This window comes from Dendropsophus ebraccatus, chromosome 10 (assembly GCF_027789765.1).
Source record: "Dendropsophus ebraccatus isolate aDenEbr1 chromosome 10, aDenEbr1.pat, whole genome shotgun sequence".
NCBI lineage: Eukaryota > Metazoa > Chordata > Amphibia > Anura > Hylidae > Dendropsophus > Dendropsophus ebraccatus.
In genome coordinates this window covers 76,894,713-76,921,946 of record NC_091463.1, presented here as the reverse complement: position 1 = coordinate 76,921,946, position 27,234 = coordinate 76,894,713, and the positions used below count along the sequence as shown (strand labels likewise).

The 27,234-nt window shown below is 45.3% G+C and overlaps 1 protein-coding gene across 1 annotated transcript; it reads right to left on the bottom strand.

Moving 5' to 3' along the window:
- Positions 1 to 26,533, bottom strand: LOC138766435 (cytochrome P450 2F3-like). Its single transcript, XM_069944029.1, has 8 exons — positions 26,426 to 26,533; positions 22,644 to 22,819; positions 14,645 to 14,807; positions 8,540 to 8,725; positions 6,325 to 6,396; positions 6,021 to 6,208; positions 2,959 to 3,100; positions 1 to 377 (listed from the first exon to the last, which is right to left on the bottom strand). Exons 1-8 carry the CDS (start codon positions 26,445 to 26,447, stop codon positions 196 to 198), a joined length of 1,131 nt encoding a protein of 376 aa, XP_069800130.1. The 5' UTR covers positions 26,448 to 26,533; the 3' UTR covers positions 1 to 195.
- Positions 26,534 to 27,234: the final 701 nt, after the last annotated feature.

The window sequence follows — 27,234 nt, the reverse complement described above, 5'->3', positions numbered from 1 at the left end:
AGAGGTTATAGTATCTTAGTAACCATATTTTATTAGATCGCCTGTTTACTATGTTGGCAATTTTTACATTTCAGCATAATATAGATTGCTGGGCGGCTTGTTATCTACTGATATCCGTTACAATGCTGCCCTCTCCTGGTATACACAGAATTAATTTAAAATAAATATGGATCATCATAAATGAGTCTCGGCCACCTAGCTGGGTACAGCAATGAGCTGGTAAGCAGACGGTATGTTGCCCAAACCACTGACTGATGGGGTGAGGTCAATCTCATCAGGATGCACCGTGGGCTTGATATCAAAATTTTGCAGAAAAGTAGTAAAAAATATGAAAAGCTCCATGCGGGCTAAACCTTCCCCCGGACAGATGCGTTTACCTGAAGAATAAGAAAAGATATAGTTGCTGTTAAGGCTGGATTCACATGTAGTATTTTGGTCAGTATATGGTTCTCATTTTGGTCAGTATTTTGCTGTCTGAAAGCTACAGAGGAGATTTATGGTACTATTATTTTTGGTCCACCTTGTGCAGTGATTTCCTACAGATGGCCTGTGGTCGCTAAGGCGGGGGGAGTTTTGGATGGTGGTCTTCCTGCTTGGTCAGCTGGTATGGTGGTATGGTACCTGAGTGGGTCTAGGGTTTCTTGGGCACTTGTCACGGTAGCCTGGAGTGGTATTGGACCCACCCAGTTTGGTGCCTCACCAATACCAACATGAATTTAACCCAAGTGTATAGGTGTGTGGGTGGGTCTACTTGCGGGCTACCCATCCTAGGTGGGTAATAACTTCCCGGTTGTTTAGTACTGTGCAGTGGAATATGTAGACTTTCTGTACCTTTGTTTTACTGGGGTCAGTTCCTATGACTGCTGAGGTAACTGCCCTGCACTTTTAGAGAGGTTTCTGGCATGGACAAGGTGTTCCCTGTGCGGCTTCTCTCCCCCTGTAAAGTTCTGGCAATGCATAGTGGATCTGTTGTTCATAAGGAAGAACTGTGGCTTGCTTGCTTAGTTGTGTTCCTGTCAGAGGACTGCATGGGATACCTCATCCCACTTGTGTGAACTCAAGGAAGTTACCTTACTCATGTGCAAGAAAGGTTTAGGTGCCCGAGCATGCAGCAGCGCCGACTGCTTTAGACACTGGAGGGGTGGGGGGGTTGGGGTTTATAGTAGACATTGGGGGTGGGGGGGGGCAGGGGGGTTAATGGTAGATGCGGCTGGAGGGGGTTAATTGCAGATGACGAGAGTGGGTGAAGGGTGTTAATAATAGCATTGGGGGCTTTGTTGCAGATGTATGGGATGCAGGGGGATAATTGCAGATATGGAGGACGGGTTAAAGGGGTTATCTAGCCGTAAAAACTTGATATTGTGCTGCAGTTATAAGAAAAATAATAAAGGACTTATTCTCACCTCACCATACCCGGTGTCCTGCTGAGGTGTCTTTGTGTCCCCTGCTAACTGCTAATTTCTGAAGTGAACTGGTATAGGCAATGAGAGCCCGCTCAGCCAGTCACTGACCGAGATGGGACAGTGCTGCTGTGGTGTAGCCCTATGGACGACCGGTCACTTGCCAGATGATATTGTGTGATGCCACTCTTGTAGTGGTTGTTCGGAATATAGCTCAGCCGGATGGTAGGTTGTTGTGACGCCAGTGCCTGTTGGGCACACAGGTGTGGGGGCACACATGCTTTTATTTTAAGAAGGCTGGTTATACCCTTTCCTCTGTGGTCGGTGACCTGACAGCTGTGAGGGGGTCCCTTGGGTACTTATCACGGTGGTCCAGAATGGAGTTAGGACCCACCCGGACTATCGGTACCGCCACCCACAGAAAAGGGAGATGACCCAAGGATGGTATGATGGCTGTGTAGGTGCCGGAACAATAATTACTGACACCTGTTACCATAAATAAAATCTTCTTTACTTCAGGAATACTTAATACAGTAGCTGATAATATACTTCTGACTTGACTAGATGCAATCTGTGTTAGGAGCTTTGGAGCAGAAGAGCTGTGCTGACTTGGTTGCGTGCTGAGAAGTAGAGTGAGTTTAGAGCAGTAGAGAGGAGTTTGTGATGAGAGTTCAGAGTAGTAGAGAGGAGTTTGTGCTGAGAGTTCAGAGTAGTAGAGAAGAGTTTGTGCTAAGAGTCCCAACCCAGGGTAGAAATGTGCTCTGCCGGAACTTTAGAAGAAGGAGAATACTGAAGAATACTTGAGAGTAGAAGAATACTTATGCCCGTGTTTCGACCTTTGTTGTCGCTGTACCACCTGTTATCCTACATTGACGGGTGACCCGTCTTCCTAGGGTGACACAAGCCCCAGACCTTGTTACCTGAGTTGAGCAAGGTGGCCAAGATTACCTGGTTACACCTGCTCTGCTGTAGCAAAGTTGCTACAAGCCTACGTACTCTATCTGGATCAGTTCCTCTTGTTTCTGGATACTCCCCAAGTTTATCCTGAAAGTGGCAGGGAGCAGCGGTCAGCAGGAGACCTGTAGAAACTGCAGGAGGACACCGGGCATGGTTAGGTAAGAATAGGCCTTTTATTATTTTCCTTATACTGTAACTACACTAATATATGAAAAGTTTTTAATTGACAAATAATCCCTTTAATTACAGATGCGTTGAGGTGCCTCTATCTTCCTATCCTCTTTTTGTCATGCTGTAGCATTTTATCATATCATTGATCATAGGGTTCAGCACCTGGAGATGCATGGCACTCTGACATTGACAGCAAGCAACTCTAACAGTGTCCGGAACGTTTCAATAAATATCAAGTTTGGCACGCAAATTCGTCCAAATTTTAAAATTTGGCCCACTGTGTATTTGAGTTTGATACCCCTGGAACTAGATCAATAAATCTGAGTTTAAAACAGATCCACTGGGCTGCAGGAATGGAGTGAGCTGTGCAAAGGGGATAAATGGAAAATACTGTAGACACTTACTGTATATAGCCATATAAATACTATACCTGTAGAGAAAGGCATAAAGGCCTCATTATTCTTGAACTGACTATTCTCATCCAAGAAATTTTCTGGGTTGAATGCTTCAGGTTCCTTAAATTTCTCCGGATCATTGTGGACGGAGATGAGGACTGGGGTTACATTTGTTCCCTGGAGAGTAGTCACATAGTTATCACATTCATTGTTAGGCTTCATAGATTGCATTCCCAATTCACTGTTTCTACATTTATTTTTTCTTTCAAATTAAATGCTTCTTTCTCTTACAATTAAAACTATATATACCCTATTGTAAACTCTGACAGGTCTTCCCAGGAAGAGATCAGGTAATAATTTCTCTGCTTATGCTCAATGCCAGGCTATTAATTGAGTGCATTCAATAGAGTGTATTGAAAATGTTTATCTTTATTTTACGGTGTGTGAACATAGCCATAAATACATAGTCATATTTTCCTGCTCTTGGCATCTAAAATAATTTTTTCTACTCTACTCTGACAACGCTCAAGTCTCTCTTCCCCCTCCCTTTATAGACACAGGACATGTGATCTCCTCTCTGGGGGCCGGGTTAGCTATCTATTGACTTGGAGACATAGTCTGCATCATCTCCATGCACCTGATCACTGCTGGTAAAAGTGCTGCTTCCATAGATTTACATGTGTCCCTGAGCCTAGGTTTCTATAATATGAAAAGTTATAGTTCTATCTCTGCTTGCTATCAGTGAATGCAGGCCTATGTACCAGTCTTTGTGTCACATGTTCTTAGAGTCTGGATGAAACTAGAGTGTTTTCATTCATAGTCAGCAAGCAGATATCTAAACCCACACTACCCCCCCCCCCCCCCCGTTATGCAGCACATAGCTACACCAGGTGCTCGTCAGCTCAGCTACACCATGCACGCATCAGCTCTTCTACATCATCAGCTAGTATGAAATACATACTAGGGTGATGTATTGCAAAATCTTTGAAAAACACAGTCCTGTGTTTTCTGTGCAATAGTAATGACATCAGTGGTCAGGAAAGAAAGCTAAGGGTGCGAGTATGCAAACAGACTTATCAGGGAGATGCATGATGGGAAATGTATTTTCCTATCTTGGATATAGATCGGCTTTTAAAGCCAGCATTTAATTTTTTAGCTCTTAGGTGGATAACCCCTTTAAGGTAATAGGTTTTATTAAGCAAAATAGTTTCCTTCTGTACCCAAAAAGCTGTTTTGCAGCCTCCTGCCTGCACTTTCCTGTGTCCATTATGGTCTAAGGAGGGGTCGAAGGGGTTTAGGGAGCACGGAGAGGAGACAAGCAGCTTGTGTATAGCAGGGAGTACAACACAATATCCTGCCATGTTATTTCCAATTCCAGTTCCCATACCAGCTGTCAGGAGCTGACCCAAACACTCGGCTCCCTTTCTGGATCCCCCAATGGTATCCCTGGCAACCAGCCTGGTTGCTAGGGGAATGTCGGCTTTGGCCATAGCTTCTCTTGCCACGGCCCCACCGGCCGGACGGCTCAGGTGTAGTGCATTACTGTTATGCTGAATGGCAGACGGCACCGTCAGTCAGTTCTGTGGTATGGCTGGGGGCTGGAGTCTCTGTCCCAATCTGGGCCTCCATAAGACTACTACCCCCACCATGCCTCCTTGCCTGCGATAGAGCCTTATTTGTCTGTGCCTAAGCTAGCTATCCTGATTCTTGTTTTAACTTCCCTGGTATTCTGATTCCTTGCTTTGACTTCCTGACTATTGTCTGCATCTGCATTACTGTGTTTGTATTGTTTTGTAACTGTCTTTCGTGTTGCACCATATTTAGTGTAGCATTCAGTCTTCTGGTTGGACCGGCCTGTTAAGGAGCTGATAACTCCAGAAGACAGGGACAGTTTGGCGGGTTCAAGTGAAAGTGATACACCTTGTCTTGTGTCTCTAGTCCCATCCTAACATCAGCACTCACCAGTCTGACCTGTGAATCCATCTTTTTATGTGCCCGGACACACAGTCTCCAAACTGCACAGGCTGGCTCTGTCCTCTTCCTGCTTACTCATCCCCCTTGGCCCCTCCCCCCTCCATAGGTTATAATGGACACAACAGAACCCATCTTCACTGTGCTCCTCTGTAATGAAGACGACAGAGGCTCTTCGAGTACAGAAGGAAACTCTTTTGCCTAATACAATCTATTAAAGAGTTTCTTAAAATCACTTGTACTATTACAGTTACACTTTAAAATTGCCCTGTTTCGGCTCCTATAACCTTTTTATTTTTCCACCTACAGAGCTGTATGAGGTTCCTTTTTTGGATCACGATCTGTAGTTTTTATTGGTACCATTTTAATGCATATGTAAAATTTTTATTCTGTTTGTTGATTTTTTTTGACTGGGATGTGATTGAGTATCAAAACCCATTGCTATCAATGTGAGACTCGAGCATTTAACCAGGTGCCCCCTGCTTGCCAAAGTGGAGGGTGCCTGATTAACCTATTTCATTTTTTCGTTCTAATTTTTGTATTTCATGTCTGAAGGATGTTTTAGTATTTAGTATTAGTAACTGTTCTCACTGTCTATACTGACAGCAGCTCCCTGTGTAGCTCATAGAGCTAAAATCAGACTCCCCTCCTCCAGACTGGACTTCCCTGCTCTGTGGTGAGCATGTCTAAAAGATGGCCGGCATGGAGGATCATGTGACCATGCTCCGCCCCCAAGTGTCCGACACTGAGTCTATATATGCCTATGGTGGACACTGGGGGGCAGAGCATGGTCACATTCTCCTCCATGTCAACCATCTTATGGACATACTCTCCACAGAGCAGGACAGCCCAGCCTGGAAGAGGGGAGTCTGATTTTAACTCTATCAGGTACACAGGTAGCCGCTGTCAGTAAGGGCTGTGAGTACACTAATAACTGTACACTAAGCAATTTAACTATAAAGAGGCCAACCCCTTTAAGTAGGTTCATCCCATCCATCACCACTGTATAAGTAGATCCTTAAGCAGGAGCAAACAGGGGGGCAAGTCTGTTTTTTGGTCTGTTCCTGCCATTTACTGTTGGTTGATACATAACCGACTGAAAAAACCTCTTTAAAATGTGCTTCACCTCAGGTAGATGATAACCTCTGAACTCGGTATCTCGTGTGACGCAATGCGGTAGACTCAGTGGAATTATAGTGGTAAACCGTTGTATCTCGTGGACCACTGCATCAGTATATGCCATCTTGCTCCTATCCTCCACTGTTGGGCATCGGTTTCTTCCGATCACTTTGTTTATCTCCTGATGAACGTTCTCTGATTGGGCATAGAGTTGTAAACCATAAAACAATATACACTAGCTACTAATTCTATTACATCTAAGGTAAAATTTTAGCAGATAATGACAATTTTACACCAGATATAGACATAACCAAAGAGGATCCGGTCCCAACTAGGCCCTGGCTGCCTTAGAGGAGCCTTTAGCCTCATAAGAAGATGTAAATCTTATAAACAGCATAAAGTTTATGGAGGGCTTGTTACTAGAGATGAGCGAACATAGTAGTTTGTGCAGATCTATCGCTTGCAATATATATTCCACTTAGTCCCTCACTGTCTGCTTCTTCTCCAAGAGTGCAGGTGGGGTACGTTCCTTCCTTAGTTTACCAGCCAAATCGCTCTGGGCTGTGTGTCTTATGCTCTATTAAATGAGTGTTTATATAATTTCTGTCACCGTAGCTTAACATTAATGGATGTACTGCAAATATTCATTACATCAGACAGCTAAATCCCTATGTAATCTGTTCAGTGATGATGATATAATATGACATAACTGGCTCCAGAACAGAATGTACATATAACAGGAAGCATCACCTACCCTGCCCATTACCGTGAACCTGAATAGATGCATTACCACTCTTACAAAATTTGTGTCATGCTTTAGACTCGCACAATATATCAATACTGCCCTGTGTTTTACTAATAAGAACCACCATGTTTGGGAATTAACCATGTATTGTAACGTTAAGCCACAGAGCCGCCAGCTAACCAAATGCTAGCCCTGGAAGGGATGGATGAGCGGTACCACTTTAAGCCCCATTCAGACTGCTGCAATTCTCAGCTCAACCTCTGGTCTAATAATTTGTAAAATACTGTTAATTTAGAGGAGAAAACCACCAGTTGGGTTGAGACTTTAAAGTGTCACTGTCGTGAATTTTTTTTTGCAGAAATCAATAGTCCAGGCGATTTTAAGAAACTTTGTAATTGGGTTTATTATCCGAAAAATGCATTTTTATCATGAAAAAGCAGTTTGAAGCTCTCCCCCCTGTCTTCATTGTTCTCCTATGGAGAGAGCTAAAGAAAAGACCAAAACAGGACAACAAAGAGTTAATCTACAAATCCCTCACGGGATATCTCCTGTGACAGTCACCAGTGACCTGTCTGAGCTCAGATTACAGCTGTCACCCAGCTCCGTGCCTGTAATCCTCTGTTATCTGCTTTCTGCTGGCGGCTAACTCCCTCCTTCCTCCTCCCCCCTCCCCTCTCCCTAGAACAGACAGGGTACGACTCCTGCAACAAGTCACAATTTTCAGATTTTTCAGAGTGGATGAAAAAGAGGAAGGAGGGGGGGACCTGGGAAAAGGCTTTTTACATGCAGATAATGGCAGATTTGGCTAATAAACCCAATTACAAAGTTTCTTAAAATCGCCTGGACTATTGATTTCTGCAAAAAAAAAAATACGACAGTGACTCTTTAAGCCCTTAGGCTACATTCACACGTCCATTTTTTTTAAAGGATGAAAATCTGAATCTTCTATTTTTTTTTATCTGCAATCCGCAAAAAATCATGTTGTGCATCTGTAGTGTGTTCCGTATTGTAATTCGTGATTTGGATGGTTTTGGGATTGCAATGTACTCTCCACAATTTTTGCACTCTCCATAGACTTCTATTGGGGTGTCCGGACCGTATTACAACCTGTCCTATTTTATTTCATCACGGATCTGCAAATTTACTGGATGTATGAATAGATCCAGTGAACACAGGAGCAGTGGTGTAACAGGGGAGCAGGAACCAGGAACAAGGACTAGGGACCAGGTAGCGGATAGGAATCAGGAACAACGGGAAGGCAGCGGGCAAGGACTAGGGACAAGGACTGGAGACAGGAACAAGGAACAGGGACTAAGGTCAGGAACAACAGGGGGCTGGGCCAAACGCTATGGGAAGCATGTAGAGGCTCCAACGCGAGGGACAGGGCACGCTGGGATTTATAGGAAGTGATTGGATGCAACTACAAATTAGGGGCGGACTGGCCCTTTAAATCTGAGACAGACGGCGCACGCGCGCCCTAGGAGGCGGGGACGCGCGCCGGCCGGCACAGACGGAGACAGGAGCGGAGGAGAGGTGAGGCGCCCCCAGGGGCCGAACTAGCAGCAGCGCCGGGTCCCTGCACAAGGACCCCGGCGGCTGCATGGGGCAGGAGGAGGTCGCGGCGGCGGCCCGGAACACGGGACGCCGCCGCGGCCGTGACAACTATACACTGAACAATTTTTACCATAAAGTGGCCAACCCTTCAAGTAAGTCAGTTGTTAGCAAACATTTCTAGTGCCATGGTATAAAAAAAACCTGGCAAAGCATATACAGAATAGTACAGAACATGCAAGATTCCAAGATCTTCTGGCACTTAGGCTTTGTGTAACTGAACTCTTCCAACATGATCTGTGCCTCCTCTTGAATTCTTTCTTCTACACTCCTCTTCCCCGTTCCAAAATTTCGAAGGGTTACCAAGGCAAAACGCCTGAGGACCTTCCATTTCTCCCCATTGGAAAATGATATTCCTGAGTTAAGGTTAAATACACAAAAAGAGTTGATCTTCTAACAGTAAAATCGCATTCAGACATCCATAGCGTGGCTAAATATTAAAGTCATTACTAGGGCGGCAGACCCTAACTCCAGTCTAGTTACCTGAACTTAAAGCATAACAAGCATCATTGCTGCTGTTAATTTGGGTTCTTACATTTTCTACTTGGCCACAGTTTCTACCCATTTAATTGAGGCCTGAAAAATATTTTATTGACTTAAAGGGCATATTACACAAAGCGATTAATTGCCCAATCAGGCCGTTTCGGGCAGATATCGCCCAGTGTAAAAGAGACAAGGAGCAGCTAAGGACCCGATCTTTGGCTAATCGTTGTCCTTCAGCAAGTTTAAAAATGATTGGCCGCCAACCGCACATCACTCCGTGTAATAGGAGGTGCATGGCCGATGAAGGCAGAGAGAAAACAAAAAAGCTATACTTCACCTTTACACACTCCCCAGAGTCCTTCTGGCTTTTCCCAGCTTACCGCAGCCAAGGCTGGAGCTTCTAAAGCTGTCTCTGCAGTGACAGGCCTCTGGCTGTGGCGCTGTCCCATCTCAGCCAGAGATTCGCTAAGTGGCCTGTCACTTTAGAGACGTCTCAGAAGTGGTAGTTGTGGCTGTGGGGAGAAGCCAGAAGGACAGAAGGAAGTTGGGGAGTGTGGAGAGGTAAAGTAAAGGACTGCACAATCAACAAGCCGTGTAATAGGCTTGGTAAGCTTACACAGAATATCGGGCCATGTAATAAAAGGTCAAAAAAGGTACTGTAATACCAGGAATTACAGAAAAAAGCTAAATAAATAAGAACCTTTATAAAGTATTATGCCGTTAGTCCCATTAGAAAGTCACCTTTTACCCTAGGTTACAGAACACCCAGCCAAGAGAGTCTATTAACAGTAAGTCAGTGATGCATAAAGCATTGCTAGCTTACTGTTATGTGAAAGGAGCAGGGGACTCGTCTCTAATTTAGTGTGCTACTCATCTCTAAAGTGTGCTATGGCCCAGAGATGCTGCATCAATGTAATAGTGTTGGCACCTGTTGTGTCCGTATATGATTTATGTATGATTTTGGGAACAAACTAGTTCAGCCGGTGTTTGTCAGGAAGGGTTGTAAGGTGGGATAAATCTTGTCAAGCATGAGAGACTCTTTTGCATGATCAGGAGAAGTCTACATGTCCATAGAGTTTTTACTTATGATAAAAATACGCTAAATAACATTACTTAACTGATTGTACAAACTATGGTGACACAACAATTTCTCATTCCAGATATTTGTGCCAGGTCGTGCAGCCCAGCGGATGGTGTTGGGGCCAAGCATTATATATATTACTTAGAGGAGGATCCAGTTACCAATCTAATCCGCAGCTTTCACAATATTTACTGTACAGATCAGTTTTATCCACAGAGAATGAAGAAAAGTTTGTGTGAGACCTAAGACGTGTCCATGTCTGAAGAATGGAACTAATATATTTATCACACGCAATCCAGTATTGTGAAGCCGCGGTTTAACAGGACGGCCACCAAAGAAAAGGGTTCTGCTTGTTTTGTGATGAAACCTGAACTGGGAGAGAAGCCAACAGTCTCAGTGCAAGATGTTTTGTAGGTTGATGTAACTGAGCTAACATAATCGTGTCTCTGTGTATCCTGGAATGTTTTAATGCCATTACAACAATCTCATTGGAACATAAAGCCAACCATTACAGGGGGTTGTCTCGGCATAAACACTATGGAACAATGCTGGTATATGCCAATGTCAGTTTGATTGAGGGAGATTTACCAGTACATGTATGCCAGCCATGGGGTGGTATAGGGGAGAGAAATTGGTTTCTTTAAGGACAGAGCAAATTTTCATTTTTACACTTTTGTTTTTCCCCTACTCATGTTCAAAAGGCCATACCGCTTGCATCTTTTCACCTACAGACCCCCTATGAGTCCTTATTTTTTGTTAAACCACTTGTACAGTACTTTGGGAAGACACAATATATTTATATATATTTATTTAAAATTTTGGGGGAATTTACAAAGATTTATATTAAGTGTCGCCCCCTTTTCCAGGGGCGCACGCCTCTTAGTGAATTTGGTCGACCAGGTGCCCGAATCTGCGCCCGGCGTACGAAATCTACACCTGCTTCTAGCAGGTGTAGATTTTGATCATGTTTTACGCCTGAGAGCAAGCGTAAATCATTAAAAATGAGGCGAGGGAAGAGGACACACCTCCTCCCTGCAAGCTCCGCCAGCCCGTTCATCAGGCGAGCAGGGCGTACGGGAGGTGTATGCCAGGGAGAAGGGGCGAATCTGCACCTTGTCCCTGGCGTACGCCTCTGGGGTACGCTTTGTAAATTCCCCTTTTTTGTCTTTATGCTGTTTGCCCTGTAGTAAAACTGCCATGTTATCTATGTTCCTCTAGTCAGTATGATTACAATGATTTTTATTTTTCTGTTTTAAAATTTTTTTTTTTTTAAATAAATGTGTTTAAAGTTTTTCTATTATGATGCTTACACTGCTTTTATTTTTTGGCCTGTGTGGCTTTGTATAATTTTTTCCAGCATGATCTGCACTTTTTATCAGTTACTTGCTTGCATAAATCTGACTTTTTGATCACTTTTTATTCAAACTTCACTTTGTGTTGTGGCCCAAAATGAACAATTTTGGATTTTGGTGGGATTTTGCTTATGTCGTTTACCATTAGATATCAGATTTTAATAATTTAACAGTTCGGGTGATTTATTTATTCTTTGTAATTTAACCTCTTAACCACCCCGGACGAGTATACTCAGTAAACGAGTATACGGGTAAACAGAGAGGGCTACCGGCATTCCTAACGATGAAGAAGGCAGGGAGGAGGGCCAGAGAGGCGTTGCAGGTCTAGGGTACAGACACTCTAGGCCACACCAATTTGACACAGGGCTGCAAGTTTAAAAGTTGTTTTTAAAGACAATAACTGCAGCACCTGCCAAACGGACCCCAGGACAGATCTTGGATTAAAAGCAGCTATCTGGCGGTACAAGCGGTTTGGGCGGCAGATTGTGGGTACAGTGTCAGTTTAAGGGATTATATGGAGAGCCAAAACTCTAGGGCATGGGTACTCAACAACTTTCAGTGAAGGTCCACTTACCGGCGTCTATTGTCAGGTGAAGGTCTGAGCTTAACATCAGTAGGAAACGTGTTTTGTTAAGTTTTCACAAACGTTGTTGAACTATTTACATACAGAATTGATGTTTATTAGCGGAAAAACTGGCATTTCTTCTCTCTCACCAGCCCTTTGACATTAGGTACAAAGGGGGTGACTGCCCCCAGTAGTATATAGTCCCCCTGTACACTCTCCCCAGTAGTATATAGTCCCCCTGTACACTCTCCCCAGTAGTATATAGCCCCCCTGTGCACTCTCCCTCTGTAGTATATAGTCCCCCTGTGCGCTCTCCCCCTGTGCACTCTCCCCCTGTAGTATATAGCCTTCTGTGCGCTCTCCCCCTCCCATATAGCCCCCCTGTGCACTCTACCTCTCCCATATAGCCCCCCTGTGCGCTCTCCTCCTCCCATATAGCCCCCCTGTGCGCTGTCCCCCTCCCACATAGCCCCCCTGTGTGCTCTCCCCCTCCCATATAGCCCCCCGTGCGCTCTCCCCCTCCCATATTCACCCCTGTGCGCTCTCTCCCTCCCATATAGCCCCCCTGTGCGCTCTTCCCCTTCCATATAGCCCCCCGTGCGCTCTCCTCCCACATAGCACCCCGTGCGCTCTCCCCCTCCCATATAGCCCCCCTGTGCCCTCTCCCCCTTCCATATAGCCACCCTGTGCGCTCTTCCCCTCCCATATAGCCCATCTGTTCGCTCTACCCCTCCCATATAGCCCCTCTGTTCGCTCTCCCCCTTCCATATAGCCCTCCTGTGCGCTCTCCCCCTCCCATATAGCATAAAAAAAGCAAACACTTATACACACCTGTGTCCAGCGTCTCCTCTTCTCTTCACTGTTGTGGCTGCACTGCAACGTCACTCGAGCTCCGAAACCAGAGGCAGAGAGCAGCGTCTTGTGACCGCTGCAGCCAGTAAGGGGTAACTCACAGAACTTTTTTAATTACTCTGTTAGGAAATTCAGAGTCAATTCACTCCTCATTATGTAATAACCACAGTGGACTCAGCATGTCTATGTGCAGTCCCCCACTGGGATCTCTTTGGGGCCTGCTATGCATATCAGCTATCCTGTATGTATTTTTAAAGAGTTTCTAAAATGCAGTAGTGTTGGAGGAAGCCCCTTTATTTATATGTTGTTGGTTTGTTGTGCCTTGCTTTATATAGGGCACTCACCAGCTCCTTGGGTTCAATTGTATAGCAGACATTAAAAGACAGTCAGGTGTGTCTGCATAGCAGTTGTGCCTCGCCTTATATTGGATTTGAACATTTATATTGTTTTGATACTTTTCTTTTTAATTTTTTTATTACTATTTTGCATTGATTCTAGCTGTTTCACTTTTGGCTGAGAATAAGGGATAACCTTTGCACTATATGCCTGAACATATACTTGCACAGGGAACAGTGGAGACTGTTTCACATTTTACTATTTCAGTGTTTGGCTATGTTCCCACTTTGGGAAAATATCGGGGATGGCGGTCATCTATTTAAAAAGATGTCTACCTTTACCCAATATTATTACGCAATGGGAACATAGCCTTTGGTTTACTTTCTGTTACCATATGTGACCAATGTGACAACAATCGGGACTGGAATCGTACCAAAGGTCCCAGCCATCTCACAGCTATTGGTTCTCTATGGAAATTCAATCAGCATTCCCTCTAGCCTGCCATATATACATTACTACTTGGACAGCTGATTTCAAAATCCCCTGTGGTGTTGATGCAGGGAAATTAAAGGGGGAGGATTTAGCATTGTTGTGCCAGAGGTATACGCCAGGGAGAAGGCGCAGATTTGCCCCCTCTCCCTGGCATGGGCATCCTGTATCCCCCCATTTTTTCCGATGGGTGGGCAGGGAACTCGGGTGGTCGTGGCACTGCAGAGGAGGTGTGGCTTCCTCCCGGGCCTCATTTATCATGATTTACGCCTTCTGCCCAACCAAATCGGTGACTGCTAGGTTTGGTAGCACGAGTCCCACGTCGCTGTTTCTAGGTAGAGCTAACTCCTGAAGGTTTCCCCAGGTAGATGAGCGCAGTCAGTAGAATAGTTAGGCTCTCAGCAACTTTGTTCTATTGCGGATCAGTCCCTCTTCCTTTCCTTTAGGGGGTGACTGTCCTGATGTTAAGAAGGATCTCAGGTATAGACAAGGGTTTACCCAGCTCTCAGTTACCCCACTTTTAAGAGTCTAACACCACATACTGTTTTATCAGTCTCTCTTAGGAATAATCTCAGTCCCCATCAAGGGCTCTGGCGCAATCCAGGCCCGCTTAGTCACTACAACAGGAACCTGTAGCTTTCCTCTTTCTCCCATACACCAACTAAAGACTAAAAAGACCCAGGCCAGGAAGCTACCGCAACCTATATAGGGTTGTGTCACAGGAAGAAAGTAGAGTGGAGGAGGTGAAGGGGAGAAGGTCTGCACCTGTGATTGGTCAACACAACAGTTAGATAAGCCTTTACATACTCTGTACAGAGGGGAAAAGTGAGACACCTAGTGGCTGGAGTGGAAATCACAGGCATAGGTCTTGGTGTGGCACCTGATAGAGGTATTTTCACACAGGTTTTTAACAATTTAGTGAACCACCTCTACTGGAACGGTACATTAGGGTTCCTTTGTAACAAAAATACATCGCTCAAAGTGTCAAACCCCTTTAAATTATAAGGAGAACATCATGTTAGCCAACAGCATTCCCTGACACCAATAATAAAACATACATTTCATACTTACTGTATATTTAAATCATTAAACAGTGCTGTAGTAAGGAGACAATTACCATTTCCTTGAGAGAATGTGGAAATTACAGGGAACGGTCCTCTGCCACTAAAATTGTCCGCCTGTTCCACCAAAACTTCTTTCACTGCCTTGTATCCATATAGGACAACATTGGGTTGTGGCCCTAGATAGATGGTGAAAACTGGACCATACTTGTTGCTTAGCTGTAATTGAAAGGATATAGGTGTAAAATTTATAGCACATAACAAGGATGGGGTCATGGTGCTTTATAAGGTTATCAGAGTGGGATAGTGCTATACAGATCACCCATTGCCAAACTATGAGTCATAAAGTGCACCTGTTGTCATAACTTTCACAATGTAAATCAAACGTAGATGTGATACAAAGCAAGTTTGCCATTTATGTTCTTTTTTTGTTTTGTTTTAGTTATCATTGAAAACACGGCACTTCCTGTGTTTGGATTTTTTTTTTTTTACGAAGAAACTAAATACAGAAAGTCATGTGTTTCCCAGGCCATCTGAGCGCTCACAGAGAGAAGGCAGTCATGTGACTGATGGACACATTGAGCCTCTATGACGTGACTCTCTGTACTGGCCGGAATTCCTGTGTTTAGTCTGTTTTTTTTCACCAGCACAAGTCAGAAAATCTGCCTTCCGTAGACTGGACCTGGATTTCTGGTAACTTCAGCTTTGTTTTACAGCAGGATAACAGAAAAAAAAATGTAAATTGCAAACTTATATTACATCTAGTGTAGATCTAGATTCTGAAAGTTATAACGACAGGTACACTTTAACCCTTTGAGGACAGAGCCAATTTCCTTTTTTCCACTTTAGTTTTTTCCTCCTTGTGCTTAAAAGGCCATAGCACTTGCATTTTTTCACCTAGAGACCCACATGAGCCCTTATTTTTTGCGCCACGAAGACAGAAAAAAAATATTAAATGTGTGGTGAAATTGAAAAATTGAATTGAAATTTTAATTTTAATTTGGGGAGGTTTCGTGTTTACGCCGTTTGCCCTAGGGTAAAACGGACTTGTTATGCATGTTCCTCAAGTTGTTGCGATTACAACGATATGTAACTTGCACAACTATTATTTTATTTGATGGCTTTTAAAAAATTAAAACCTTTTAAAAAAAATATATGTTCCTTTAAATCGCTCTGTTACCATGCTTATAGCGGTTTTATCCTTTTGTCTATGGGGCTGTCTGAGGTGTCATTTTTTGCACCATGATCTGTACTTTATATTGGTACCTAACTGGGGGACTTCTAGTATAACTACGCTAATCTTTCATTGAGATCTATGCAGATCTACTGCATAGATCGATAAATCAGTGTTCTGTTGCTTTCGACTGCTGCACCCACTACGGCGCAGACCCCGGCCCGGTAAAGATGCAGGGAATGCGCCTCCGCAATCACATCAATCCTCCCCTACTAGACCACCGGGCACCGGAAAGAAAGCTTTATAAATGCATTTGTCGACTTTGACAGCTGCATTTAAAAACCTAATTAGCTTTTTAAATGCAGCTGCTAAAGTCGACAATATCTGCGGTCACAGGCTGCAGATAGCACCTGGGATCGCGGCGGTTCAGAGCGGGGTCGCTCCAATATACACTTATTACAGGAAATGCTTATAAAGTGCTTTTTTCCCTGCACTTACTACTGCATCAAGGCTTCACTTCCTGGATAATATGGTGATGTCACTTCCTGGATAACATGGTGATGTCACTTCCTGGATAATATGGTGATGTCACTTCCTGAATAAAATGGTGATGTCACTTCCTGGATAACATGGTGATGTCATGACCCGACTCCCAGAGCTGTGCAGGCTGTGGCTGCTGGAGAGGATGATGGCAGGGGGACACTGAGGGACACAGGGCACTGGAGGGACACTGAGCATCCCCCTGCCATCATCCTCTCCAGCAGCCACAGCCCGCACAGCTCTGGGAGTTGGGTCGTGACATCACCATGTTATCAAGGAAGTGACATCACCATGTTATCCAAGAAGTGACATCACCATGTTATCCAGGAAGTGACATCACCCTGTTATCCAAGAAGTGAAGCCTTGATGCAGTAATAAGTGCAGGGATAAAAAGCACTTTATAAGCATTTCCCGTAATAAGTGTATATTGGTGATTTGTATAACTTTTAGGGGGCAATACAATACTATAATGAAATTTTTTTCCAGACATCTCCTTTAAGGGGTTAATAGACTTAAATACTGTCACTGTGAAAATAGGTAGGGCTTAGAGCAGCGGAGGAAAAAGAAACTTGTAAGTTACAGAAAAATTAACCCCTTTAGAGCTAAAATAGCGGATAGTGGTGTCAGGGAGGAACTTGACAACAGTGCAGATTGTGGGTTCAGGGGTGTTTCTGAAGTGGGGTTTAAATATTGATGTGTATGCTACTTTCTGCCCCCAAAACTGAACTGAAGTACAAACAGTAGGACATACAGGAGAAAGATTGCACAAATGGGTAACCAGTTCAGTGATCAGGGCCGGATTAAGGTTGGTCGAGGCCCCGGGCGACAATTTTGTTGGAGGCTCCCCCCCCCAAAAAAAAAAAACAACAACAATATCACGATCTATATAGATGTCAGCTTACTGTAGGCGACTTAACACAGATCCCTCCTCGCTCCTGGCTGTATGGCTCAGCATCCTCCTCTGTTGTGCACGTGATGGTCACTAGAGGCTGCAGTGCAGAGGAAGATGCACAGCCCTAGAGACAGGTTCAGGAAGGGGTGAGTATCAGGGTGTGTTCTCACATTGTGTTTGTGTTAATAACGCAATGTGAGAACCCAGCACTTTCTGTGTGCTCTTAGCCACTGTGTTAGTGCCATATTACATAGTCTGATATCCTGGGTAAGCAGCGCCGTTCTGCTAGATTGGCGCTCACTTACAGAGCCTATGATAAGGCTAGATCAGCCATCAGCCGCACATCACTTTTAAACGTAGCGATGCATGGCCGGTGGCCAATGATTTTTGCTAGCGGGAAGCAGTGATGGTATTATGGCTTAGAGCAATATAGCCTAACTTTTTTTTTTTTTTATAAACTCGAGGCACCCCTACCGAATAATGTTCTAAAAAATACAAAAGAAATGTCATCCAGTGACTTACAGGTGATGTCTTCTTTGATCTGAGGCGTCACTTTCCGTTTCCTCTCCATCCGGCCCGGATCACCAGGAAGATTTCTTGACCTGCCAGACAAACATCTTAGGCTCCGCACTTTTACAACAACTTCCCTCCCTTTTTCCAACCCATAAGGTCCCAAACAGTATTAATTCCACTTTTTGGTGTGATTTCCAGTAAAGTGAGTAGGTATGTGGGTTGCCCCCTGTATGTCCCTTGCTGTTCCCCAAATAGTTTTAAAGTTCCTATGTCCCCATATAGTAATAATGTCCCCTGCTATGTCCACATATATAAATAATGTCCCTGCTGTACACCCCATATAGTAATAATGCTTCCTGTTGTGCCTCTATATAGTAATAATGCCTCCTGCTGTGTTCCCATATAGTACTATTGCTCCCTGCTGTGCCTCCATATAGTAATAATGTCCCCTGCTGTGCCCTCCATATAGTAATGTCCCCTGCTGTGCCCCCATATAGTAATAATGCCCCTGGTGGCTGTAGTCAACCCCTAGTGGTGTCCTGGTAGCTGTAATTGCCCTCCCCCATCGCCAGTGGTGTCCTGGTAGCTGTAGTTCTCCGCGGGACCCTGCCATAGATGCAGGCCGTATTTAGAATTCATGCTGCCCTAGGCACTTTGCATGCTGAGGCGAACCCCCCCCCCCCCCCCCCGGCACCCCAGCGTGGTGTATGCATGGTGTATACCCCGGCACGGCTGGCACCACAGCACCGAATACTCATCACCCAGTACTACTGAGCGCCCCCCCCCCCCCCCCGGCTCTCAGTAGTGCTGGGTACTGGGGTGTCGCTCTGCTTGATGCCCGCTCTTCTCATCAAACAGACGTGAAGGAGGAAGGAAGGTGGCCGGGGATGTCTTAGTTTAGGGTCCGCTTCTGTCTAGTATCGGACTGGGGTACCTGGGGCCCACCAGAGGAAATGATCCTTGGTGCCCACCAATATAGAACCAGTGAGACACGACAGGCCGCTGCTTTCCTGGATTCATCTGTATCTGTGACAAATCCTTCCTTAAAAACATTTTCAGTCAAACTAAAACTCTCAGAACACCCTCCATTTATTCAGCTCTCAGGGTATGCTGGGAGTTGTATTCTCTGAGAGGACAACCCTATAATAAATCACTGTATGCAGAGTCTCCTGGTGGCTGCAATCTGTGGGTGACAACCATCAGCCCTGAAGGTCCAGCAATACATCTGTCCACACTGTACTACAACTCCCAGCATATCCTGAGGGCTGCAGACTGTCAGTACATGCTGGGAGTTTTAGTGTCTGCAGCTGTTGTATTTGGGTCCTAGGTGCATTATACAGTGAATGCTTTCTGGAATATAGGAATACATAGATCTGTGGGGGCTCAGTGTAGGGAAATGACCCCAGAACATCACTAATAGGGGATAGGGGGAGATGTTTTGTTCTATCCCCTATTAGTGATGTTCTGGGGTCACTTCCCTGCACTGAGCCCCCACAAATCTATGTATTCTTATATGTCACAAAGCATCCAGTGTATAATGCACCTAGGACCCAACTACAACAGCTTCAGGCACTACAACTCCCAGCATGTACTGACAGTCTGCAGCCCTCAGGATATGCTGGGAGTTGTAGTGCCTGCAGCTCTTGTAGTTGGGTCCTAGGTGCATTATACACTGGATGCTTTGTGGGAGATCAGAATACATAGATCTGTGGGGGCTCAGTGCAGGGAAGTGACCCCAGAACATCACTAATAGGGGATAGAACAAAAACATCTCCCCTTATCCCTATTAGTGATGTTCTGGGGTCACTTCCCTGCACTGAGCCCCCACAGATCTATGTTTTCTGATCTCCCACAAAGCACCCAGTGTATAGGACCCAACTACAAGAGCTGCAGGCACTACAACTCCCAGCATATCCTGAGGGCTGCAGACTGTCAGTACATGCTGGGAGTTGTAGTGCCTGCAGTTCTTGTAGTTGGGTCCTAGGTGCATTATACACTGGAGGCTTTGTGGGGGATCAGAATACAGAGATGTGTGGGGGATCAGTGTAGGGAAGTGACCCCAGAACAGCACTAATAGGGGATAGAACAAATACATCTCCCCCTATCCCCTATTAGTGATGTTCTGGGGTCACGTCCCTGCACTGAGCCCCCACAGATCTATGTATTCTGATCTCCCACAACGCCTCCAGGACCCAACTACAATAGCTGCAGGCACTACAACTCCCAGAACAGTCTGCAGCCCTCAGGATATGCTGGGAGTTGTAGTGCCTGCAGCTGCTGTAGTTGGGTCCTAGGTGCATTATACACTGGATGCTTTGTGAATATAAGAATACATAGATCTGTGGGGGCTCAGTGCAGGGAAGTGACCCCAGAACAGCACTAATAGGGGATAGAACAAAACATCTACCCCTATCCCCTATTAGTGGTGTTCTGGGGTCACTTCCCTACACTGAGCCCCCACAAATCTATGTATTCTTATATGTCACAAAGCATCCAGTGTATAATGCACCTAGGACCCAACTACAATAGCTGCAGGCACTACAACTCCCAGCATTTACTGACAGTCTGCAGCCCTCAGGATATGCTAGGAGTTGTAGTGCCTGCAGCTGTTGTAGTTGGATTCTAGTTTAAAAGTTTGTGCGAGTGTACTGTGACCGCGGGGCTGTGTCAGTACACTACCGCAAACCATACACTAACCTATTTAGACCCCAATGGTACACAGGCTCTGCACACTATAAAAGTGATTACAGTGCAGTTACTAATGACTCACGGGTGACGTCTTCTCCCATTGCTGTCGCTCACTCTTTGCTTTCCTCTTCATCTGGCGCAGCCATCATGAAGACTTCTCTGACCACAACTCAACGGCAGAGGGGCGGGCTGGCTGGCAGGGAGAGAAGCTGGGGGGCAGGGAGAGAAACTGATGGGAGCAGGGGAATTGACAGAGGGGCGGGCTGGCTGGCAGGGAGAGAAGCTGAGGGGCAGGGGGATGGGCAGAGGGGCGGGCTGGCAGAGAGAGAAGCTGGGGGACAGGGAGAGAAGCTGGGGGGCAGGGGGATCACCGAGGGGCGGGCTGGCAGGGAGAGAAGCTGGGGGGCAGAGGGATCGGCAGGGAGAGAAGCTGGTGGGGCAGGGAGAGAAGCTGATGGGGGCAGGGGGAACGGCAGAGGGGCGGGCTGGCAGGGAGAGAAGCTGGGGGGTAGGGGGATCTGCAGAGGAGCGGGCTGGCTGGCAGGGAGAGAAGCTTGGGGGCTGGGAGAGAAGCTGGGGGGCGGGCTGGCAGGGAGAGAAGCTGGGGGGCAGGAAGAGAAGCTAATGGGGGCAGGGGAATCAGCAGAGGGGCGGGCTGGCTGGCAGGGAGAGAAGCTGGGGGGCAGGGGGATCGGCAGAGGGGTGAGCTGGCAGGGAGAGAAGCTGGGGGGCAGGGAGAGAAGCTGGGGGGCAGGGGGATTGGCAGAGGGGTGGGCTGGCAGGGAGAGAAGCTTGGGGGCTGGGGGAGAAGCTGGGAGGCGGGCTGGCAGGGAGAGAAGCTGGGGGGCAGGAAGAGAAGCTGATGGGGCAGGGGAATCAGCAGAGGGGCGGGCTGGCTGGCAGGGAGAGAAGCTGGGGGCCAGAGAGAGAAGCTGGGGGGCGGGCTAGCAGGGAGAGAAGCTGGGGGGCAGGAGAGAAGCTGGGGGGGCAGGGAGAGAGGCTGATGGGGGCAGGGGGATCAGCAGAGGGGCGGGCTGGCTGGCAGGGAGAGAAGCTGGGGAGCAGGGAGAGAAGGTGGGGGGCAGGGGGATTGGCCGAGGGGTGGGCTGGCAGGGAGAGAAGCTGGGGGGCAGGGAGAGAAGCTGGGGGGCAGGGGGATCGGCCTGAGGGGCTGGAGGGGCGGCCTGGCAGGGAGAGAAGCTGGGGGAGCAGGAAGAGAAGCTGGGGGACAGGGGGATCAGCCGAGGGGCTGGAGGGGCAGGCTGGTCAGGCTCCGGATCCCCCCACCCCCCGTTTACTTGCCGGACAGGTGAGCTTCCAGCAGACAGCCTGTTACACACAGGCACGGAAGCTCACCGCAGCAGCCCGTGGTGGCCGAACTTCCTGCTCGGCGCGATTACGTCACTGTGTGCCGCTGCCGAACAGGAAGTCCGGGCACTGCGGGCTGCTGCTGTGAGCTTCTGTGCCTGTGTGTAACAGGCTGTCTGCCGGAAGCTCACCTGGCCCCGAAGGTGACACCGCTACCCCCCCCCCCCCCAGGCACAGACATAACCGGTGGGGGGCGGCAGAGGGGGGTTGAAGAAAAAAAATGCACCAACCTGAACCCGGAACCCTGCAGAGAAAAATGTATGTAGCTTATGCCTATATAGTCTTCGGCCGGGTTCACACAGGTGTCACAGAACAACCGGTGTCAGTAAACTTAATTTCTTTTAGAATTGGGATGCAGGCGCATTCCGGTGTGCCCGCATCCCAGTTACCCATAGCACACAATGTAAAGTGCGTCCGGAGCCGCAATCTACATTGTGGGCACTGTCAGTCTTGTGCGGCTGCTATTCAATGAAGTTTTTGCTGCGGTCGCTTGGAATACGGGCCGGAGTGTATACTATGTGTATATACTCCGTCCAGGATTTCATTGACTTCAGTGCAATGTAAATTTTCAATTAATCACAGTTGGTGTTGCAATTTGCAACAACAACCACGATTAATTAAAAAAATTGTGCTGTGTGAACATAGCCTCTGGCCATCCTTCGCACCAGTCCCAGCCCTGTTGCTCAGAAGTTCCAGTGGGGAATGGGGAATTGTCTACTGTGACAATCATTGGCTGAGGGGCAACACTGCTGCAGTCACTGATCAGGAAACTCCATGGGCTGACCACCACTCTTGAAGTGCTGTGCAGTGGGGCCAGGGTTTCATGAAAACAATGGCAGGAATATACAGTATTTGCTTCTGTAGAGAAGATGTATCATACCTCTTTCAGAGACTTGAGCAAATCTTTGGTATCCAGCTGGTGGAGATTTCCCACAAATGGCAAGGCTCTAGGGCCTGGTGGAAGATTGCCCTTTTTCCTTTTAAGTAATATCAGAAAAGAAAAACAGAGAAAAAGTAGTGCTATTGTCATTGAGCAGAAGTCGATCCTTTCCCATCCTGACAAATGAACAAGATATTTGAGTTAAAAACTTTGAACTCTAAAGTATAAAAGACTTAAATTTATGTATGCGGTGAATGTGGTGATGCAGCCATGGTGATCCCTTTTATATATATTTTCTTGCTTGAACTATCATTCCTGCACTTGTTAATCTTGCAAAGTATTTTTATTTGCTAATAATAATTAGTGATGAGCAAATAGTATTTGATCGAATAGTATGTTGTTCACGCTATTCGATTGCGTTAGAATATTTGAACGATAACGCAGTAAAATTAAATTGGCCCTCCCACCCTCCCTGGCGCTTTTTTCCAGCCAATAAACATGCAAGAGGGAGGCACAGGCACTAGGAATAGGCAGGACTTTAAAAAAAACCTCTAACTGTGATTGACTGGCTAAACTATGTCACCTCCTGAGTATACGAATAGGGGATTTCAGATTTGTGTCACTTGCTGGTTGGAGGGACAGACTGTATACCAGGGAGAGAAAGCTTTTAGGTGAAGTTAGGTAGGAAGGGACCCCCATAAGCCTATCAGTGCGTTCAGACATCTACTGATAGTGTATACGGCTGTATACTGTGATTGCGGAATAATACCTGTAATCTTGCTACTACTAATTTGCGCAGTCTGCATCCTGTAAAGGAGTTCATTTTATTATTGTAAAAATTATATATCCGGTATAATACCGGTTATCTTGCTACTATTGATACGTACGCAAGTGCGTACCGCTAGACAAAGACATAAACGTACGCTTCTACTTTATGTTCATAATTTGTTCGTGAATGTTCGGTGAACACAAACCGATCACAAACATTTTTTTTTTTTTGTTCGTGTTCGTGATCCGAACCGAACATTGGGATGTTCGCTCCTCACTAGTGTTAGATGCATCCAGGCATGCTTCCCCTGGTTTCCCATATGCATTCCAGAGGTGTTGCCATCATTTCCTGAGGTTTCATTGTGCTCTTGGTGACTTCCTAGTGGTCGAATATTGATTTCCAGGTCCCAAGTATTTTTCTCCCATAGACTATATTGGGATTCAATATTCGTTCGAATATACGAATATCCGGAGCTATTTGAATAGAATAATTCACTATTTGCTCATCTCTAATAATAATCTATCTATCTATCTATTGTTTTTCTATCTATCTATCTATCTATCTATCTATCTATCTATCTATCTATCATCTATCTATCTATCTATCTATCTATCTATCTATCACAGAGCACTGTCTGAGTACCCTCTTTTTCTAAACATATTCATATAAGTGGGTTTGACAGATTTCTAGAAATAAGTATTATGCATTACACTCTACAGTCCAGGGTGTTTCTGGGTACCTGGCACAGGTGGCCATTCTCCAGTGTATTAATAGGAATGTACAATAGAAGAAGAGTGGGCACTGTTGGCACCTAGTGTTACCAAAATAGTAGAATATTTTTAGTCCTATAGAAACATGGCATTGTTTCAGGTTAACCACCCTTCATCATGCAAGGACAACAAGGACACTACTGTGTCCATCATGGCTGGCTCCAGGTTTTTGTGGGACCTTGGGCAACAGAGCCTCAGCTAGCCCCTCATCCACTATGCACAATCAATTGAGACACCACTAACATACACAAACACACATTACTGACACACACACACGACTGACAAATATAAATGACACACATTACTGTCTGGTACACACGCATATACACATTACTGACTAAAACACATACATACACACAACACTTACAGCTCAGTCTTCTCCCTTTTTCTCTCTGCTGGGCCAATCTCCACTAACTAATAAGGTTGAGGTTCAGGTCCTTCATCCCTCTCCAGGACGCTCACAGGTTCTGCTCTTTCTATCTCTTCTGATGTTCAACGCTCACCCTGCACTACAGTGAGCAGGCTGAACATCAGAACACCGGGCCTCTATACCTCTCTGGGCCCTTGGAGGTACTGGGGCCCCAGAACTTGCCCAGGTAAGTCATGTGCTGATGCCGGCACTGGTGTCCATGCCTTACATTTTTAGTTTTAACTTTCATCTGTGATGGTATTCAAGTCTAATAAAGGGCGGTCAACACGAAACAATGTCACAAATGCTACTATTTTGATCACACCAACTGGAGATGTGGTGCCCCATCACGGGTGTTGCTAGCTTGAACACCCCTCGCAAAAACCTTGTACTGTAAGAAACAAGGTGGTTATGAAGGTGTATATTTGAGTTTTACCACAAGAGGTCACTGTCTGTATATTTGTAAGTGTTGCACAGCTGTAGGGAACTAAGGGTTATTGTTCTGTTTATGATCTGTACACCAATGAGAGTAGCTGTTCTCTTCTACCTATCTCTATCCCCCTTTCTTCTTGCACTCTCTTTTCCACCACTCACAGAAGCTGTTACATACACCCCGTAGGAAGTTGTTACATGGGGAGAGGAAGTGTAGACCCACACTTAGTCAATTATTTTCTGTTTTTCTGAAGAGCAAGAAACACAGATCAGGCATCCCTGCTGAGCTAAGCCAGGAGCCTGGCTCTGCCAGGTTCCCTGTCTGGGACAGACCAGCTGTAGTTTACACTTATAGAGAACACAGAGACTTTCTTTTCTAAAGCAACACTTCTACCTATAATGCAGTGCTAAACAAACACTTAAAGAAAGGACAAGTCAGGGATCACCCCAACCCACGCCGTGAACATGTCTAAAAGTGCAGGACAGTATCCTAGACAGAGGAACTGATCCAGATAGAGCAAAGCAGCTAAGAGCCTAAGTACTCTATCTTGCAATGCAGGTGACACTGGGACACCCTTGGACACTTTGCTCAACTCAGGTAACTAGGACTAGGGCTTTTGTCACCCTGATAGGATGGGTAACTCGACAATGCAGGGCAATAGGTGGTTTAGCACAAGTATTCTTCTTCTTTAAGTCTTCTTCTCAAGTATTCCCCTTCTTCTTCTAAGGTTCCAACAGAGCACAGTACTACATTGGGTTGGGACTCTCATCTCAATGTTTACATGATTTTTACTTGTTCTACAGGAATCTCCACAAGGTAAAAGTGATAACTTAATTGAATACTATATCAGTAGTGAGTAGTAAATAGAAAAGTAGTGAGTTGTTAACAGAATACTTTATGATTTAGAACCATACTATAAACATAAGAATGAACAAAATCTGAGAATCTATCTATCTATCTATCTATCTATCTATCTATCTATCTATCTATCTATCTATCTATCTATCTATCTATCTGTTTGTTATCTCTACTGAGTATTTCTCCCCCCACAGTATTTTACCCCCTATCAATGTATCCTACAGATTTAAAAAGAAAAGATTTAAACCCTCCCAAATGTAAACATTTTGAAAAACGAAAAAGTAAAACAAAAATGTAATTTAATCTTCTCTTTATATTTTTCAACAATTATTCATACATAAATTCCCTGACTATAAACTTGTTAGACGTAAATCCTCTTTGTGGCTCCAAGTCATATACTGAAAGCAGGTGCAGTATAAGATTTGAATACAATGACACCTGATTGGTTGATCTGGACATCAGCACAACCATTGTACCTTACATATGAATAATAATGGCACCAAATCTGTTCTATAAATATAAATGAATATAATATATCCTGACCTGTCACCATGTTGGAAAACATTTTAAGTCTTGACTTTTAACTTCGCTGAGGTCTTGGTGAAAGTAATCTGTGTTTTGCTAGTAGAAGTTTCCTATGAATAAATACGAGTAATGTGACCCTGATAATCAACCTGCAGCAACTATGAATATTAGTCTTATTGTGTAATACAATTTGTTGTGTTACACAGTGGAGTAGATGTCGCGTGTACACCTATTGTGGATCCTATCCAAAGTGCAGGTTTAACCTCTTCAGTTCTCTACCTTACAGCTTAAGGCCATGCTCACACAAGGTATGTGTTACAAAAACCACAACCTTTGTTTCAATTTGAAACAACGGCCGTGATTTATGCAAAACATACGTTGTATTTGATTGAATGGGATCCTGGCCGAAGTGTATACACATAGGGGGACATTTATTAAAGGGCTAAAATGCCTTTATTAGGCCCAGATGGGCCCGATCGGCGTAAAAATATTTGCTGTGTGAACCTGGCCTAATGGAATGAAAACATCTGAATATCAGAATGACGGTTTAGTAAAAATTTATATTAGGATGGTCAGGGCAAAACAGTCAGTAGAAATATAGAAAAAATCATCAAATATTATTTCATTGTATAACTAATTTTGGGATCCAGTGTCTGTATTAAGGGGTCTGGTCGAGGTATGGAATAATGTTGTGAATTGAATTGGGAGGAAGGGGGGCAGTACATTGTTTTATACTCTAACCCCTTGATGACATCTGTCTTCAGCCTTGCACCATAGAATAACATTACACTGGGGCGCAAGATGGAGATGAATAAGGAAGATCCACC